The 16905-nt window shown below is 44.9% G+C and overlaps 4 protein-coding genes and 3 non-coding genes across 7 annotated transcripts; 3 read left to right on the forward strand and 4 right to left on the reverse strand.

Annotated features, from left to right (window-relative positions):
- Positions 1-732: 732 nt before the first annotated feature.
- BDV37DRAFT_277457 (putative O-methyltransferase) lies at positions 733-2122 on the reverse strand (the record flags this gene model as incomplete). Its single annotated transcript, XM_032085775.1, has 5 exons — positions 733-1501; positions 1603-1729; positions 1801-1815; positions 1873-2017; positions 2075-2122. The coding sequence occupies 5 exons, from the start codon at positions 2120-2122 to the stop codon at positions 733-735; spliced, it is 1104 nt and encodes a 367-aa protein (XP_031947122.1).
- Positions 2123-2826: 704 nt separating this feature from the next.
- BDV37DRAFT_277458 (putative MFS transporter) lies at positions 2827-4694 on the forward strand (the record flags this gene model as incomplete). Its single annotated transcript, XM_032085776.1, has 8 exons — positions 2827-3005; positions 3063-3212; positions 3271-3440; positions 3504-3528; positions 3597-3931; positions 3988-4092; positions 4169-4382; positions 4445-4694. The coding sequence occupies 8 exons, from the start codon at positions 2827-2829 to the stop codon at positions 4692-4694; spliced, it is 1428 nt and encodes a 475-aa protein (XP_031947123.1).
- A 2127-nt stretch (positions 4695-6821) lies between these two features.
- BDV37DRAFT_235126 (alpha/beta fold hydrolase) lies at positions 6822-8388 on the forward strand. Its single transcript, XM_032080441.1, has 3 exons — positions 6822-7175; positions 7233-7435; positions 7503-8388. The coding sequence occupies exons 1-3, from the start codon at positions 6910-6912 to the stop codon at positions 8189-8191; spliced, it is 1158 nt and encodes a 385-aa protein (XP_031947124.1). The 5' UTR covers positions 6822-6909; the 3' UTR covers positions 8192-8388.
- Positions 8389-10034: 1646 nt separating this feature from the next.
- Positions 10035-10583, reverse strand: BDV37DRAFT_277460 (uncharacterized protein; the record flags this gene model as incomplete). Its single annotated transcript, XM_032085777.1, has 2 exons — positions 10035-10234; positions 10286-10583. The coding sequence occupies 2 exons, from the start codon at positions 10581-10583 to the stop codon at positions 10035-10037; spliced, it is 498 nt and encodes a 165-aa protein (XP_031947125.1).
- Positions 10584-11256: 673 nt separating this feature from the next.
- Positions 11257-11330, reverse strand: BDV37DRAFT_t10. Its single transcript has one exon. It is a non-coding gene; the product is annotated as a tRNA-Val (tRNA).
- Positions 11331-13395: 2065 nt separating this feature from the next.
- Positions 13396-13469, reverse strand: BDV37DRAFT_t9. The gene has a single exon. It is a non-coding gene; the product is annotated as a tRNA-Val (tRNA).
- A 710-nt stretch (positions 13470-14179) lies between these two features.
- On the forward strand, positions 14180-14253 carry BDV37DRAFT_t3. Its single transcript has one exon. It is a non-coding gene; the product is annotated as a tRNA-Val (tRNA).
- The last annotated feature ends 2652 nt before the right edge of the window (positions 14254-16905 follow it).

Below are 16905 nucleotides of genomic sequence, written 5' to 3' on the forward strand. Positions count from 1 at the left end.
TTATTTTCGACATAAATGGTGTATACAAGGGAAAGTTGATTTTAACAGACGTAGTACTCTTATCCTTAGTCCACCGTCGTCCATTATTAACCAGGAGGGCTAATCATGAATTTCAAACAGACACAGTCTCATCATGGTAGGCTATCACTTGGTTTTTACAAGTGTACACCATCCCTCTTGGCAATAGTACGAGGCTTAAGCAATTTCAAGCTAATATGTCACTCTAGATGAGGTATACTAAATGAAATTGGAAGGCAAAATTATCAACCCGGACGTGAAGGCAATACTTGGGTTATATTTTCATCCTAGTGGGAGAATATGTAGGTATCGATGTAGAACTAAAGATAAAGCTGTCCTACATATCGGAAGAGGTCAATGTGCAACTCCAAGTACACCCTTCGAGAAAGTCGCAAAGGATCTTGCATGGCTAAGTCATTTAGCCAGGCACCTCAAGAGTCGATGTTACACGCGACCACATCACTGGTGGTTGAGCTACAATTATTCCGTACTAACGCAGGAATTTTCGTGGCTACTAGTGCTTATGCCCCCTTGGCGTTCGGCTAAGCTAATCGGGCATACAGGCTTGATATCCGTGTACCTATGAAACTCTCGAAACTGTATTATGGAGACGTACGTACTCAGCCAACAAGACAAGTGGGCAAGTCTATGCGACAACTCATATGCTAGCTAACAACATTTTTTGGGCTAAGAATCCAGAACATACTAGCCATCTCAAAGTTTTCTCATCTCAATCAATCCTTCACCAACTTCCGGGTAAGCTTCAAAGGTCACTTTTAGCCCTACTAATGCAGCCATCTCCCGCCACTCGACCGCACTTCTCTCCCGCCCTGCGTATAATGTAATCATTGCCGAATGCATCTTGGCATAGTTCACATTCTTCGGAAACTCATGAATTAGAACACGAGAATGGGATGCCATAGCTTCGGCTACCTTCTGTAACAAACGCGCAGCTTGTAGATCCGACAGATTATGGAGAATATGCGCGAGATGGTAGACCAATGCTCCTGTAATGGGTTGTGGGCTGTCCTCCTTATAGTTCCATGTGGCCAGCGTAATTCCAGGAATCTCTGTAATTTCCTGATTAAACTCTTGTACCACAAGGTCGGAAGCTTGCAAGTCCGGATATGCCGCTTTAATATCCAGCAACAGCTCTCCACGGCCCCCACCAATATCGACCATAGTGGCCGGGACAGCGTCTCCTGCCTCGTTTAGCACGGACTGTAAGTCGTATCCGAGTGCCCTAAGGCGATCAGGAGCACTATTTGTCTTCATGAACTTGCCAACCATGAAGTGGTTGAAGCTGTCCATCCGTCCTTCATCGGTCATGATGGAATACGTGTGCTGCTTCGCTAGCTCCTCCAGTCCCATTAAATGATAGGCGTATTGGTAGGGTGTATCCAGTTCTTTGAATGGGTATTTGAAGTTATCTGCTTGCAACTTTCTCATCAAGAATGCAGCGCCCAGGAGAGCTTCCGTTGTACTATAGCCGGTCAGCACAGCTTCGTAGAGTTGAATTCATGAATGATGATGATTTTTCTACACTGAGAAATATTTTTTGAGCTTATCGTAGGGATATCTCACAAGTGAAGTGCTCCATGTTGCGCGGAAGGCATGATAGCCAAGTGTTTAGTGATCGCATTGGCGCTGTACAGATCGTCTCCGGTAAAATCAACGAAGCCCAAACCGGACATGGCATATAGGGTATCCTCTGTAGGAAAGTGGAGTGAGCCGCACGTCTCATTCTATGTTGTAGAGAATTTTAGAATGGAATATTCTTACGAACTAAACGTAAACCTATAGGTCAGAGTTAGAGGTGACTTCGTTTCATGATGGGGAAGATATGAGACACACATGGTACGTTATCTTCGGTCTTATCACCCTGGCTGTTTCTATAGGCGGCCAAAACATCTTCTCCGCTCGCTGGGCCTTCGATATTTGCCAAAGTGCCAAAGAGGTCGAAATGCACGGCAACAGGTACGAAACCAAGCGCAGCTACCTTTAAATCATGAAGTGAGCATGCCAGATGGGTCTATAGAAAGGTTCCGAGACATACTGAAGTAACTGTGCTCGCAAGAGCTACCCCAGGTGGAAGTGAAGACATAAGGAGCAATCAATAACCCTTGCAGGATGGTTAAAGTTTGTTGTTCACAGTCCGCGACCGACCAGCAAAATCCTCCTCGTTTGTGTATCGTGTCTCGAGTGATCAAGTCAATGGATTGCCAACAACGGATTTAGATCGATATGGGGCTAGTTGCACGGTTATATTATGTTGGCGCAATGATACAAACTAACGGTAAATTACCCCTGGTATACAACGAGGGAAAAGTATCTTGAGTTTTCGTCCCCAACGCTAACCACCCACTAAATATCTCTAGACTGATTAACCCCTGCCAGTCATTTTTGACGTTGCCAATCAGCCACGTTCGCCTATAGTGGTGTTACGCAGCGTAATGAGTTTCACTTTTTTAGTTATTGATCAAATTCTATGTATGGTCTAGTTTGGTCGACTTCCCGGAAAAGCCGATGGTGGTTGCAAATTTCGACCCATCAGGTAACATCCTCTTTCGTGGTCACCTCGCTTGATCATTCCTGAAAGTTGACTGAAGTATAATACAAGTTAAACTACTGCTACAAGGGGTTAGGTGATGCATTGCCCGTATGGTCCCGCCGATGTCGTCTAATATCACTGTCAATCCTCCATTTGAACATCTTTCAGCCAGCTCCTCTTGTACTATAATAAGTCCTCCAAGAAAGTCAATTCAAAGTGTTCTTGACCTACGGTTTGAGTCACCGTGCCACGGGACAATGGCCGAACCAAAGGTTGAGCAGCTAGCATTTCCGATTGACAGGCCTGGACCAGAAAAAGTTGGATCCCCTGTCACCACCCTTGAGGATGATGAGGATCGCAACCCTCGGAACTGGAGTCCAACAAAAAGGCGCTTGATATTCATAGCACTCATGTCAAGCTCCATCCTGGCTGATGGGTATGTTATGTTGCCATAGGCTCCGGGAGACAAACCACCCACTAACCACTGCCGCAGTGGGATGACATGGGGGTCGACGTTAATTGTTCCTCAGGCCTTGGAGTGGGGTATCAGCGTTAATCATTCAGCAACAAGCATGAACTATGGTATGTTGCTGCAAGGAATAGGTGGCCTTATAGCCATTCCCTTGATTGAAGCCTATGGACGGTAAGTGCTACCTTGCTGGCTTCTTGAGGTGCCGGTGTGAAGGTTAAGATCAACACAGTCTCCCTGTTTGGGTATGGCCGCAGTTTATTACCACCTTCATGGTCCTCGGTGCGACACTTTCAGATGACTACGGCACATTTACCGCATTTCGATCTCTCCAGGGTCTATTTGGCACGGTCCCACAAGTTGTCGGTTTGCCGATCATTCATGACATGTATCGTCCCGAAGGTATGCAGAAAAGAAAACCAATCTAAGTACATTTTAGAGAATCCAAACTCACAAAATCTACAGACTGGCCACAGATGATTAATATTTGGTACGAGTCACACATCTAAAGATTAGCCTTGCGAGATTGGTGATTGGTGATCTGACAGACTATTCCAGGGGAACTACGTTTTTGATAGGTCCTTTTATTGGCCCTGCTCTAGCTGGATATATAGGTGCAGGAAGCAACTGGAAGGTTTCATTTGGAATTTTGACGGTCTTTTACGGAATATCTACCATTTTAATATTCGTTTTTGGTTACGAAACCTACTTTGTCAAGAGCCGGCAATGCCAACGCAATTCCCGCTTACAATCCATTTTTGGAATCAAGAACCACAACTTGCCTGTTGGCCGAACCCTCGGCTACTGGACTAAGTTAATGATCGTCTATATCTTCAAGTTACCCCTTCTTTTGACTGGCATTGCAACTATGGTGAACTTTTGCTGGCCAATTGGTATGCTAGGTTTTTCTTCTGATCTTTCATCGAATTTTGATTCTGATCTTGCTAAGGTATTACTGTTACTATTTCAACATTCGTTGCTGAACCTCCGTATCTCTTCAATACGGTTCAGTCTGCCTCGCTGCGATGGGCGCCTATCCTCGGTGGCTTGTTCGGTATTAACCCCCACGCCTCACTCTTTTAGAAGAAAGAGAAAGACAGCGTATGAATGATATCTGACAAGCGGAGCAGGGTATGCCTTTGGTTATTGGTTCAACGGATGGATTGAGAGATCTCGCCGAATTAACTGGCTCCCTGAGTACCGTCTGCATGGCGTCTGGATTGCTATCGGAACCATGGCATGTGGTCTCTTGACCTACGGCTTCACTCTGAACTATGGCAAGCATTGGATTGGACTTGCATTTGGTTGGGGTATGGTTGTAGCGGGTATGATTGCTAGCACGGTGTTAGTACTGCCCCACATCCTCGTTCTGTGCAGTACATACTTACCTATATCACCTTCTGAAGGTCCATCACTGCGTATAGCCTTGAGAAGTATCCCGATCAGTCAACTGTTGTGTCTGCTATCATCAACGCATGGCGCACAGCAAGTGGTTTCTCCGTTGGGTATTTCCAGCCTGCTTGGATTACGAGAAACGGTATCTCGGCTGTTTTCGGCACTCAGGTTGCTGTTGTTGTTGCAGTGTTAACCCTTACCATTACTCCTGTTATTGTTATCGAGGGTCGGAAAGCTAAGGCCCCAGTTTCCCGCGCATAATGATTTCGAGAAATGTATTAATTCAAGGACATTGGTGACTTTCCGCAGGGTTTCTCCTTATATGCAGGTATATATGGGAAGACATCACGATCTGGAGTTCGCTCTAGAGTCTAGAGGTGAGGCGTTGTTCAGCTAGCAAACGCAAGAGATTGGATCAGGTGTTTCCATAGATATCTTTGTATTGCTGACTGTTTTATTCAAGACATTTCTTACATATTGTATAATATAATGAAAAGCTTACGTCAATGTTGAGGTAAATCCCTTGGACCACAATCGTCTCTTGCATCATCCATATAAACACGTCAATTAATATTAGACCTAGCAGTGAACTGGCCTGGAGACATGAGTTTAGCTTGTGGTATTAAAATAGTCAATGTTCTCGATCAAAAGCTTGCTAATGTAGATATGTGATTTCACTCAACTTAGAAAGCGTAGAACCTCTATAGTCAAGACCTAGTGATGTCTTAGATGCAAAGAGCTGAAACTATTATATTTCAAACCAAGAACATTCCCTATTGTTAATTTATAAAGACCAACCAAACTAACCCCATTACTACTATCGCATTTGACAGACTTGCCTTCCTCGCTGCAGCACCAGAGCACCCGAATTGATTGATATTCTTCGAGTGCCAAAGGCAGTTCTCTAACTGCTCGTGCGTACTCTCCGTGGCATTGCAATAGGCAGCGCAGCTCTCCTTGCCAAAGTAGCCTATACTACCATTCACTTCATTGCAGCATTCTCCTAACGTTGTGTAGGGGTCTTGTGATGCGTTCCAGCGTTGGTAGATCGGTAGGCCGCAGGCGTTGGGATAGAGGAGCTCTGGGAAGCCGGTGTGGTTTGCACAGCGGGCGGGACCGATTGATGCCATATTGTGTCAATGCATATATTTTTGTTTATATATCGGTAAGTGTGTTGAATGTAGAATTCTATATTCTTCGGTTAAATGTAAGCAGAAGTATACATAGTAGTATATCAGGTAGGAGGGAGTAAGAGCCTACCAATGGTTGGTGGAGGTACTGGAAGTAGATATTCAGAAATTAAAATCTTCGTCCAAAATGATTATCGAGAGAATAAGAAGTGTTTATCAGTATAAGAAAACACAAGGAAGAATTTTCCACACATTTAATGTAGTGCAGAGAAGTACTAGACAGACACGTGACTGAGAGTTGTATTATAAAGGCCTCAAGGTTGTATTCAGGTAGCGCTAATCACAGATAGTTTGAGGGTTTCTATAAAATTAGTCACTAGCCTTGTCACTTAGCCCGTTAGAGTTAGCTATGTGGAGTGCAGTGTCTATTGGCCGTTGACTACTGATTACTATTTAGTCAAGACTTATTACTGCCACGGCATGTTTGGAGGCCAAGCCCGGCCTACGCTGAGATCGTGGGATATTTTGAATCTAGCGGCGAACCTAGTCTAGCCAAGTCGCGCGGTGCTACTACTGTTTGTCTTGTGAAGGCCTCTAAAGTGGTTCATAAGGTATATTGCTCACCTCAATAAACTTTCTATAGGCTTGACGATCAAAGTTGGTATTAGCCTCGGTTAACCGTCCGACGTTGCGAAGTACCTAGTTATGTCTTAGCGTGGACTTGGCCCCCAAAGATGTTTTAGCATCTGTAGACTGTAGATATTTGGTTCTTTTTATAAAATAGTTTTCCTGCAATAGTCCTCTTCCCTAACGCCTCTGCTGATCATCCAACCTGCCAAGTATCTAGTCATATCTTAGCGCGGGCTAGACTTGGCCTCCAAAGCTACCTTAACCTCTAGCGTCTATAGATATTCGGTTTATATTATAACATAGTAAAAGTCCTTTTACCTAACACCTCTGCTGAGTATCTAGCCTGCCAAGTATCTCGTTATGTTTTAGTATAGGCTAAATTTGGCCCCCAAAGATGTCTTGGCAGCTATAAGTACTTTAAATACTAGTTGGTGTCTAGCCAGGCGTATGGCTAACTTGAAATATAATCTTACTACTTTTGAGTATTGATAAAACGTTTGTAAGCAGGCTTAGTAGAGTTGGACGCCTAGGTCTAAATGGTCCTAAAGGATAATTACTTAGTAAGTTGGAAGCCCGTCAGCTGGTGAAGCCACCAGCCAGGCAACTGCATTAATCCAAACCTGAATATCTCCACTACAACTCTCCATACCTTGACCAACCTTGAACATTATCATTCACAGGTATCGAACAACGCCGGGAAAGACACAAGGATAATCATGTCCGCCGACTCTAATTCCCCGCGCGCCATTGCTCTTGGCTACATCTCCAACTCTCGTTTCCACCGCCGCTACACACTCCCCGCCACGGCGGAGCATGACAGCCTCACCTTCACTTATGCGGACGTCGGAGCCACTCCCAGTTCAACGAATCTGAATCCTCGAACCATCCTCTTTATGCCGGGCATGTTCGCCTCCCGATATCTCGGCGTATTTATACATGCAATTGCAGAGAAACATGGCGTGCGTGTCTTGATAGTCGATCGGTTGTTCCACTTATCCCAACACCCGTGGTCTTTCTCAATGCTAACCATCCAAAACAGCCCCGGAATGGGCAACTCCACCGACGTCCCGCTAGATCAACGACTCTCCACCTGGATCGAAATAGTGCCCCGTCTCCTAGCGCATCTAGAAGTCGATCATGTAGCGCTGGTCTCACATTGTGCCGGGACCATTTATTTATTGAATACCCTGTTCCATTGTCGTGACCTTCTCCATCCAGAGAGACCATTCGTCGCTTTTTTGGGTATTTCCTTCGACTCCTTTGGTATTTTGTTTGCTCCAAATATTAACGAAGATAGCACCCTGGGTAGATCCTTCTCATTCCCACGTCACGTCCATGCAAATGGCCCAATATGTACCGGTCAAAGCATTCAGCATCTGGAATCTGATTCCAAAGTTTCTTCTTTTGAAAGCGGGTCCGGCTTTTACCTCAAGTGGGGTTGCTATCACGAAGACCTCAGACGTTATCTCCTCCGGCTCTGGTTTCAGTAGCGGTGAAGACAACACGACGGAGTTAGAGAGGAACCGACGACAAATTGAGAATGAGTACGGACTCTCTCGAGATGTGCAGGCCGAACTCGATAGTCTGACTTTCCAGTTCATGTTCGAGGAAAGCACTGTCGGTGCAAACAGTGAGGCTTTACAGTGTTTGCGGAAGGGGTCTGATAGTGGAAAGACATGGGGAAAGTGCGATGACTACGGGACTTACGTGAAGGAGTTAGCAAATCTTGAGGGAAGGAGACATAGACGGGCAGGAGAGGAAAAGCTGAAGGTAAGGGCGTATTTCGCGGGCAATGACTCTATGATTGGGAAAGCTGGCCAAGAATATGTGGAGGAATGTTGGGCATGTAATACGAGGGAATTCAAGGACACCCTTGATTTTGAATCGGGGACCTTTGCGGAGCTAGATCACGACAGTTTAGTTCAGTCTGCTGAGGTTCTGAAGAGCATTTTCCTCCATGCCGGAGGCACTACACCCGATGGATTCGAATCAAATTGAGCTCTGCTTCGACCAACATGGTTCTACATAGTGTCTAGAATAGACTTTCCTAGGCTTTGTTTGTCTCGGTGAATTTGCCAAACATCTATTAATGCTCGCCTGCGCTTCACCTCTCACTGCAATGTATACTCAACTTCAAATCTCTCCAGAGGTAAGACCTTCACTGGTACTTAGATAGGATAACATTTTCTTTGGCCCTTCTTCTAAACTCTTACCATGTCTTGGTAAATAAACAGCGACACGAAACAAATTGTGAAGTTTAGATTTTCAACCACCTTCCAATCAACAAAACATATCCCTTAGAGCCATAGACCCAGGAAAATATCAACCGCATAACCACACAATCAATGTAAGACTCATTCATTCCGACTCACCCAGTGCCTCGAATCACGTCAGACAATATGGCCAAAAGTAGACCGAATAAGCAAGTGGCTCGCCCACCGGGTAGAGCACAATATTAGACAGACCTTCCTTGATAACGAAGTTCTTTGGTATAGCCCAAATCCAGTGATTGCTAAGGCTTTCAGATCCGTTAAAACCGTTAAAATACCAGGTGCAGTTCTTGCCAGGCACTGTAGCATCCGCAATCCAAAGTCATCGGTGCTGTTCGGCGCGGACAGTCCAGTAAATAAGATATCCAATCCCCCCAAGAGGGATCCCAACAGCAACAACACCACAGGTAATGATAAATATCCAGCATATTAGATAACATAATATATCGCCAATAATTATCCCCGCAGCTAATACTCCTGTGGTTATCCATTTCAAAACTTGTTTGAACATCGAGAATACTGCGCGGAGAATAGCACAAGTGGTCTCGACAGTCTGGTCCCCGACTTTGTGAGCTTTGGAAATGATCGTTCCCCACATCTCTTTCATATTAAGGCATTTCGAATATTTGAGCTTCAGCGAATCTGCTGACAAATATTAAATTAATCATACATGTACACAAATACTTCCCGTGTAATTCTTGTAGTTCTTGCTCTTACTATTCTGCCGAGTTTGGTCTTGGCTCTTGTATGATGGAGGCCTATCTAGACTAGGACATCGAGTTAAATCTTGTGTAGATGGGTATATTTCTGCGCTATTGGCCTGGGGGGGCTCATACCCAATACCCTCGCCTCTCTCGAGATCATATAGCGGTGGTGTTTCCGTAGATGGAGACATGATAAAGTCATGCGCGAGGTGCTATTCAGGCTGAGTTGTGAAAATGTTCCAGCTAGAAGGAACTCAAGGCTGGAGAGGATGTCGAAGTTAATCGCTATATGACTCAGGATAGATCCGTGGTTGACTTCATATGTAGTTGTCATGCTTCATTACGACATAATGCCCTATTGTGGGCGATACCGCAGTACTACTAGAAGGCATATCAACTGTGTCTCGCCAAATGATTTGACTTGTTGAAGCATATTCACATAATGGGTAAGGCCATGATTCGCGGTCTCAAGTAGATTCTGTTTATTCAGACTACTCTGGGACTAAGGTCCTGATCCTCAGGAATTCTCTCGAGACCACTATAAAACTACCACAATGAAGGGTTAACCAAGTGCCTTACAATTCAAGTGCAAGCTATAATGAGATTTAAGGTCCTGCAGGCCAATTAAAGATGATATCCTGAGCAGTACGTCCATATTGTAGGCCCGATATAATATAAATTTCATGATATAAGATCCCAGCAAAGTCCACCACCAACCTGCAGCCAAAAAGACATAAATAATGCCAAATTCCCATTAATCAAGTGCCGAGAATATGCCAGCCAAGTTCCCCAAAAAACCAAACTCACCATCATTCTCCGAATAAGGTACAACTGATCTCAAAACATTGCCCCAAAAAGAGCAGGAGCTTATTTCTTTCTCCTAGGAAATAATACTAGAAGAGCCACGCCGACTCCTAGAAGCAAGAGACCTATAAAGATAGTGAACCAAACGTACGCTACGAATGGTATCTTATGGGCGCCCCTCGAAATACTCTGACAGCAAGTATCGTGGTGCTGCTCAGACCTTTGTTCGGAATTGTTGTTCTCTGTCTTTGGCTCATTCTCATCTGTGAAACGATTAGCTTTCAGATCGAGTCCAGGACAAAGGTATGTCTTACCATCGCGCCGCATCCATTCATTGTCCGATTCCGAGTCATCAAAGGGGTTATCGGGAACTCCAAAAATATATCTCTTCTTCTTGGAAGCCTTTTGGTTTTTGTTGATGGTAGAAGTCCCAAGACCCTCCCCTCTTTCTAGGTCAACGTCTTGGAGAGCCGTGCTTCCCAATACCGGGTTTCTTTGGTTTGGCCGTTGGTATGTGGGCTCGGGATGCTCTGTCGTATCATTTTGCCTAGAGGAGTTGCCTCTTTCCAGATCCTCTGCTTGGGGTAGTTCGATTTGTGGACGTTCAGACATGACAGATTATAGTTTCGAGCGCGATGTAGCTAAGAAATGTGGCAAGGTAGAGTGCAGTCGTGATTTGACGATTTCTGAAGGAGAAAGGCTACGCCGAGGATGTGATGACGAGTCTCAAGGACGTCATAAGTAGGCGTCGACGCTTGAAGTAGGTATGGGTGACATAATACTTAGGTGTTGTATGCCGCCAATGCAGACTAGGATTCAGTCTGCCTCAGTAAGATTACAATCAGTTTTACTTATAGATGGAGAGACTGTCATCAAGTATATAGACATATGTTTACTGATCTATAGTCAATATAAACCTATGTCCGTAATTTCCAATAGGGCATATGGTATAGCATCTAGTCCTGCTATCTTCGAAATGCAACGCGCCGCGGGCTAATGCCTGTTCGGCCAGGTAACAAAGGTCTAATAGTCTTAAAGTCGGGTATAAAATATAGTGCCCAGACTTTGATGCTATTGTTTTCTTTGGCATGAATTAAATTAGAACGGGGAAAAATATATGAATCCACAAGTGGTATTCCGAAAAATTAATTCCGCGGAACGGGTCTCGCTGGTTTCACAAGTTACTGCAGAACTATATCGAGAGGAATACAACAAAGAGAAGGGGTAAAAAAAAAGGGGGGGGCTTCCGGGTAGTATCCAGGAAGATAAATGATGCAAAAAGCAATGACCAGACTGGGGCTCGATCCCAGGACCTTATCGGTGTTAACGATACGTGATAACCAACTACACCATCCGGCCAATTGTTGAATGACTTTTTTGATTTTTGACTACAAAAAGAAAAGCTTACCGATAGACACCTCCCAGACTGCCATTCCAATAACCCTCAATGGTGCTACTACTAGTAGTATGGTCACAGTCGTCCTTCTGCGGTAGGTCAAACAAGAATTGAACGAAAGCTCAGCCCTATTACATTCAGTAAGTATCTCCAAAACGCTCACTGTCGGCTGAAAGTTAACTGTTTATGTATAGTTATTCTTGAGTAGTGACAACAAATAGCTAAGATAGGAGATGAGCTGTAAAACTTTTATTCTCCTTTGTCACGCAACCAGGAACAGCACCTACTATGAGACTAGAATCTCGAGGCTCAATCTATTCATCATGAGATAGTCACTTCAAACTGGCCAAATACTTACATATCAAAAGCATGCTAGCTAAAGGTAGGTTCTCTTTCCCGTCCCCATAACTCCATGTATGGTGAAGGGCATTGGATCCAGGATAAGGCCGAGGTGTCGGATAGCCTTGGGAGAAACTCTTCTTGAATTTACTATTTACTCTTGCTGCTTACTTCAAATCCTTGGCAACTGTTCTTCCCCTATTGTCGATGCTTTTAACAAATCCAAGGCTATTACTACTGTCCAAGGAGCCATCATTGAATGCGGGTCATATCCCAGTAACCCCCATAAGGTGGTCTTCCGAGCGGCTTGAACCGCTACCAATTCTCCTTATGTTACTTTTCGAGGAGATGGTGAACTATGGCATTGTTACTACACGAGCAAGGATTGCCACCTTTTATGTTCCATGTTCGCGTTCAGTAGGCCCCAGAATGGACAAGGTAAGACAAATGCCCAGGTTGTCGGCATATATAGCCGCATTCAGCGGTGCCACTTCCTCTCCAGCCTGTAGGTTTGGGTCGACTTATCTCCAATAGCTACTTCACAATAGCAAGGTTCTCGCTGGTCACAGCGATAAGGGTGTTCCAGAATCCTCATCAATGACGTTGACTTGAGCGTCATGCTTGATAAGATACGCAACAATCTCATAATTTATTGACTCAACGGCTTGATGCAAGACAGTCAAACCTGGCATTTGTCCATATTTGATAATCTTGATTTCGGCTTTATATTCGCACAACATCTGAGCCGTGTTCATATGTCTTTGTCTCCGGGCCCAGCACAATGCCTGACAGCTGTTGCTATTAATGAATTAGATCTCTCTGCTATTAAGACTCAAATCAAAGATCTCTACCATCGATACATAGCCAAAGTGTGAAGCAGGGTGGAACGCAATAAAGTGCATATCGATACAAACATCCGGCGGCCCAAGGTTTCCAAGTTGAGTCGACAGTTCAATCTTTCTACTTTGGTCTATCCACTGCAGCAGCCAGGAGTTTTCTTTAACCTCTAAGGTTTCAATGATATCGCTAGTGGCCTTAATGGTATGCTTGGTTCACTGCGTCAATGTATTCCTAAGCACCATTTGTACCTATTTTCTCTCCGTGTGATGACATTAAAGTCCCATGGGGGCTCTCACCAGCATGCCTATTTCGTGACAATCTATCAGTGTTCTCTTGTGGCACCGCTTCTGCAGCCGTCATTGGTGAATTATCCAGTTTAGGTCCTCGTTTTCCATGTCAGAATTCAACACACTCAAAGTCTCGCGGAGCCATAATCACGTCTTGGACTCACTCGGGGATCAGATAAATGGCTATGTAAATACCTGAGGACACATTCCTAAGTTTCGCTTATTAGCCGAGCCACAATGGTTGGCTCCTCTAAGATCGGAGAGCAATGTACGAAGAGCAATGTATGTAATCTATCCATGGAGTACGCAGCACGAGTGTGGTGGGTTGCCAGGACGTATCCCACCAGGATATATGTTAGGACTCTGAATAGGGCTGCTTGGTCTCAGTTTGCACGGGACTGGAAGAGTTGGTGAGTATACAACAAGGGTGATTGGTATGGAATGATGCTTAAACAGGCTGGCTTCCCTGTATCTGCTAGGGAGTGGTGTAGACGAGTCCAAAAAGGTAGAATTGGACACAAGGAGCCAGAAAATGGTGACTGAGCAAAAGAGGCAAAAACATTGACCAGACTGGGGCTCGATCCCAGGACCTTATCGGTGTTAACGATACGTGATAACCAACTACACCATCCGGCCAACTGATGAATTGTGCTGTTTTTATTTGACATTATAAGGCTAAATAAACACAGCGTTGCCAAAAGTCTCTTCTCCTAGACTAGGCCATCCAGAGCCCTAAGTTTAAAAAGTGCATATATGCAAGCAATCTTTGAATGGGCAACCCCTTGTCATTACTATATAGTGTGGAGATACCAACCCCTTTTTGCCCATCTCGATATTCTGACTACCTCCAAACTCAATATCCATATGAGGTTTATGTGTATAATTGGTTCATCAGACCTTCGGCCGTCTTTACTAGTTTTTGATAAGCTGAATATGATTGCTCTCGCTACCATGGATATTGAATTTATGGGTACTAGTTACTTTGTGTTTCATGGTATTGACTATTGACGGGTTACCGGAGGGTAGTATGTATGGTCGGAGCTACGGAATACAGTTAAAGGTATGATATATAATTTAGCACACTGTTGGCGAGACCCTCGGACAGGCATGGAAGCTACAGCATGAAATACACAGTGGGTAACATGTCACTCATGAGTTATGTGTCAGTTAACAGTATGTTGCAAAAGACCCGTGTTTTATTTGAAAGACAAAATAACGAGCTTGGTTATGCCAACATAACATTAAGATCTGAGGGTGAATGATCTCGAATATCTTCCACTGGAGATTGTGCCTGGCGGACCCACCCTGGCTTATGTTGTCTAAAAGAACTGTTAATTCTATCATTCGGCCGGATGGTGTAGTTGGTTATCACGTATCGTTAACACCGATAAGGTCCTGGGATCGAGCCCCAGTCTGGTCAATGTTTTTGCCTCTTTTGCCCCCTTTCCTTCTTAGCATGTTCCGCCTCTGTATTTAACAGTGTTGGTGAGATATTTTGCTATTGATCCAAATCGCCGAGATCTGCCACTCCGTTGTCCCTCTCGCTTTGGTCGCCAGGCATCATTTTTCCTCGGCTTCCACTAGAATGCCTATAGTGTCTGAAATGCGATGTCCTGTAAAGCTCGATCGAGCGCCTTATGAAACTAGGCTCATAACGTTCGCAACACCTCAGAACCGATAATGTCTAGTGTTTGCCAGATTTCACGGTGGCTATATTAAAATTCTCGATTAATTCAAAGACTTTAAAAAGCTGCTGTGTTGACCACCTCAGACATTTTGCAAGCATCTATCTTCCTGTATACTGTATATACTACCTGGTAATGTGTCTGCACACGCACTATATATAGATCTACGTGTCTGTAGCCCTAAGTACGCTGTATCATCACAAAACCCCTATGAGCCCTAGAGACTGCGGGACTGTCAGGGTCCGAAGCGGCCGACCAGTAGAAGGGCTATATCGCTCTCAGTTAGACTACTTTTGCTCCTGCTGGCTTCTCGGACTGGGAGGCTTTCCGGGGCCTTTCCAGAGTACTAATTAATATAATCGACGCGTCCTAGAGGCTGAAAGATGTCAATTATACCGTAGTCTAGTCATTAATACAATGGTATAGACATGAATCTGAATTATAGATGGTAATAATTCCTCCCTCGTTTGATCTTCGTCAGGGGCCCGTTCCCTGACAGCGAGGTTTCCCAGTCTCCGAGGAAACGGACGAAATTAGCTATGAGTCATCTAGTGTTGGCTAAGTAAATACATAAGTGTGGAGTTTCGTGGAAATCCACTGAGTTTTCGTGCAAGAAGCTTAGATGCGCATTAGATTATGAGAAGTTGGCGCTTATGTGGGCTGCTAGTTGTGATGGGTCTCTTGTAAACGAAGTCCTGTAGCTAGTACTCCATACCATGGAGTTGGTACGGATTTAAGGTTGTTCTAGAACTGCCAGGGGTAGAACAGGAGAAAGTAAACCTGGTGAAAAAGCCAGAGGAGGTGATCTTCATGGCGGCTAAATTGGATGAGTCGGGAGACAGTTCAGGAGTTGCAATCAACTTATTCAACACAAATAGCTATACGCAAGTTCTTCACATCAACAACTAAACCCCGGAAGTCCATAATCTGAGACGCAAAACCTGTTTTATCCTTCGATGTCTGTCCGCACCCATGCTGTCATTTTGATCCGGTCAAGTCCCGTTCCTGCAGCCACTTTTCCAAGCTAAAGCTCCCATTTCGCAACTCTTCGGGGTCTCCCTTCCACTCAAAGGCAAACCCCACGACTTCGTTTTCTCCGGTGTCAAGAAAGTCAATCAAAATATATCCCAGATCATAATGATCGGAATGGTAAACAAGAAGCCGATCCCAATCCTCCCGCAGACGAATTTTGTAGGCTAAGCCGTCAACTGGTTGAAATGGCTTTCCTTTGACAAGGACCGGGTACTTTCCCCAGAGCTTGGTCGTGTAGCCTATCACTCTGACTGGTCGCATTCGTGGAGGCTCAGACAATTGCAGAACTCTGGCAAGTGTGGAGGAGTCCATCAGTGTCCCCTAGAAGAAGAAATAACCTTCACTCAAAGGCGTCTGTGGCCAGTCTGTTTCGGAATATCTAGGGGATCTGGCTTGGGATGCGAAAGGTAACCGTGGATCTTCCGAAGCCTTGTATTCGAGGAATTTGCGAACCATGAGGGATGGCGGGGGGAGTGGTCTCCGGTTCTCGCTCATTCTGATTGTGTCAAAACGCTTCGAAAGGTACCTGGCTTCCTATAGGGTTCGAAAAGCGGTTCAAGTCGAAGTTCGGTTGGTTGGACTGGATTGGCAGAGTAAGTTGGAGTGTCAGGCCTGGGTCTGAACCTCTTGCCCCTCAGAAGCTTGCAGGACTTGCTGTTAGATGCGTGGAGGATGTCCACCCTACTGGACAAGGAGGCCAGGCTAATTCAAGCGCAGTGAGAATATCGAATCATTCAGATAGACTTGAATCATTACCACTGCGTGTTTCTGGAATGAGAGAAGATTTATGTAATCCCTACGTAGTTAACTTCATGACAGTAGAGATTGGACTAATGCTCCATGTATTGTTAAGTTGCTTCTCCTGGATTTACTGCGCGACAATTAGCTAGAAAGATGCTTTCTAATTGGGCTTCAGACCAAGCTTCGTTATCATAAGATTTTTCTTGCGACCCTCTTCTATCTTTGCCCGCGACGCTGTCCGCTCTTCCTCGCTCAAAGTTCGGACAGCTTTTGGTAGCACAAATCCGGATTTCCCTCGGAAAATATGGCCCAAGAGAGAATGTTTGAACTTAGAGACTTCATGTCTTGTAAGGAACCTGCGAAGCCCCTCGACATCTCGAGAGTACTGAAGAAGGTCCCGATAGGATGAGGTCATCTTAGACCCATGAACGAAAGGTACCACAAACTCTACCCATGGTATACACATTGCTTCGCCAATTGCCCCTAGTGCCTGTCTGAATTCGATAGTAGCCAAGCCACCGTAGTACAGGTTTGTGAAGTTCCATGAGAAATATCTTGCGCCGCCATCATTCATCAAGTCTGCAATTCCCGCGGGGTGACTGCAACGATTCACA

The sequence above is a fragment of the Aspergillus pseudonomiae genome (genome assembly GCF_009193645.1).
Source record: "Aspergillus pseudonomiae strain CBS 119388 unplaced genomic scaffold BDV37scaffold_1, whole genome shotgun sequence".
NCBI classification, from domain to species: Eukaryota; Fungi; Ascomycota; class Eurotiomycetes; order Eurotiales; family Aspergillaceae; genus Aspergillus; species Aspergillus pseudonomiae.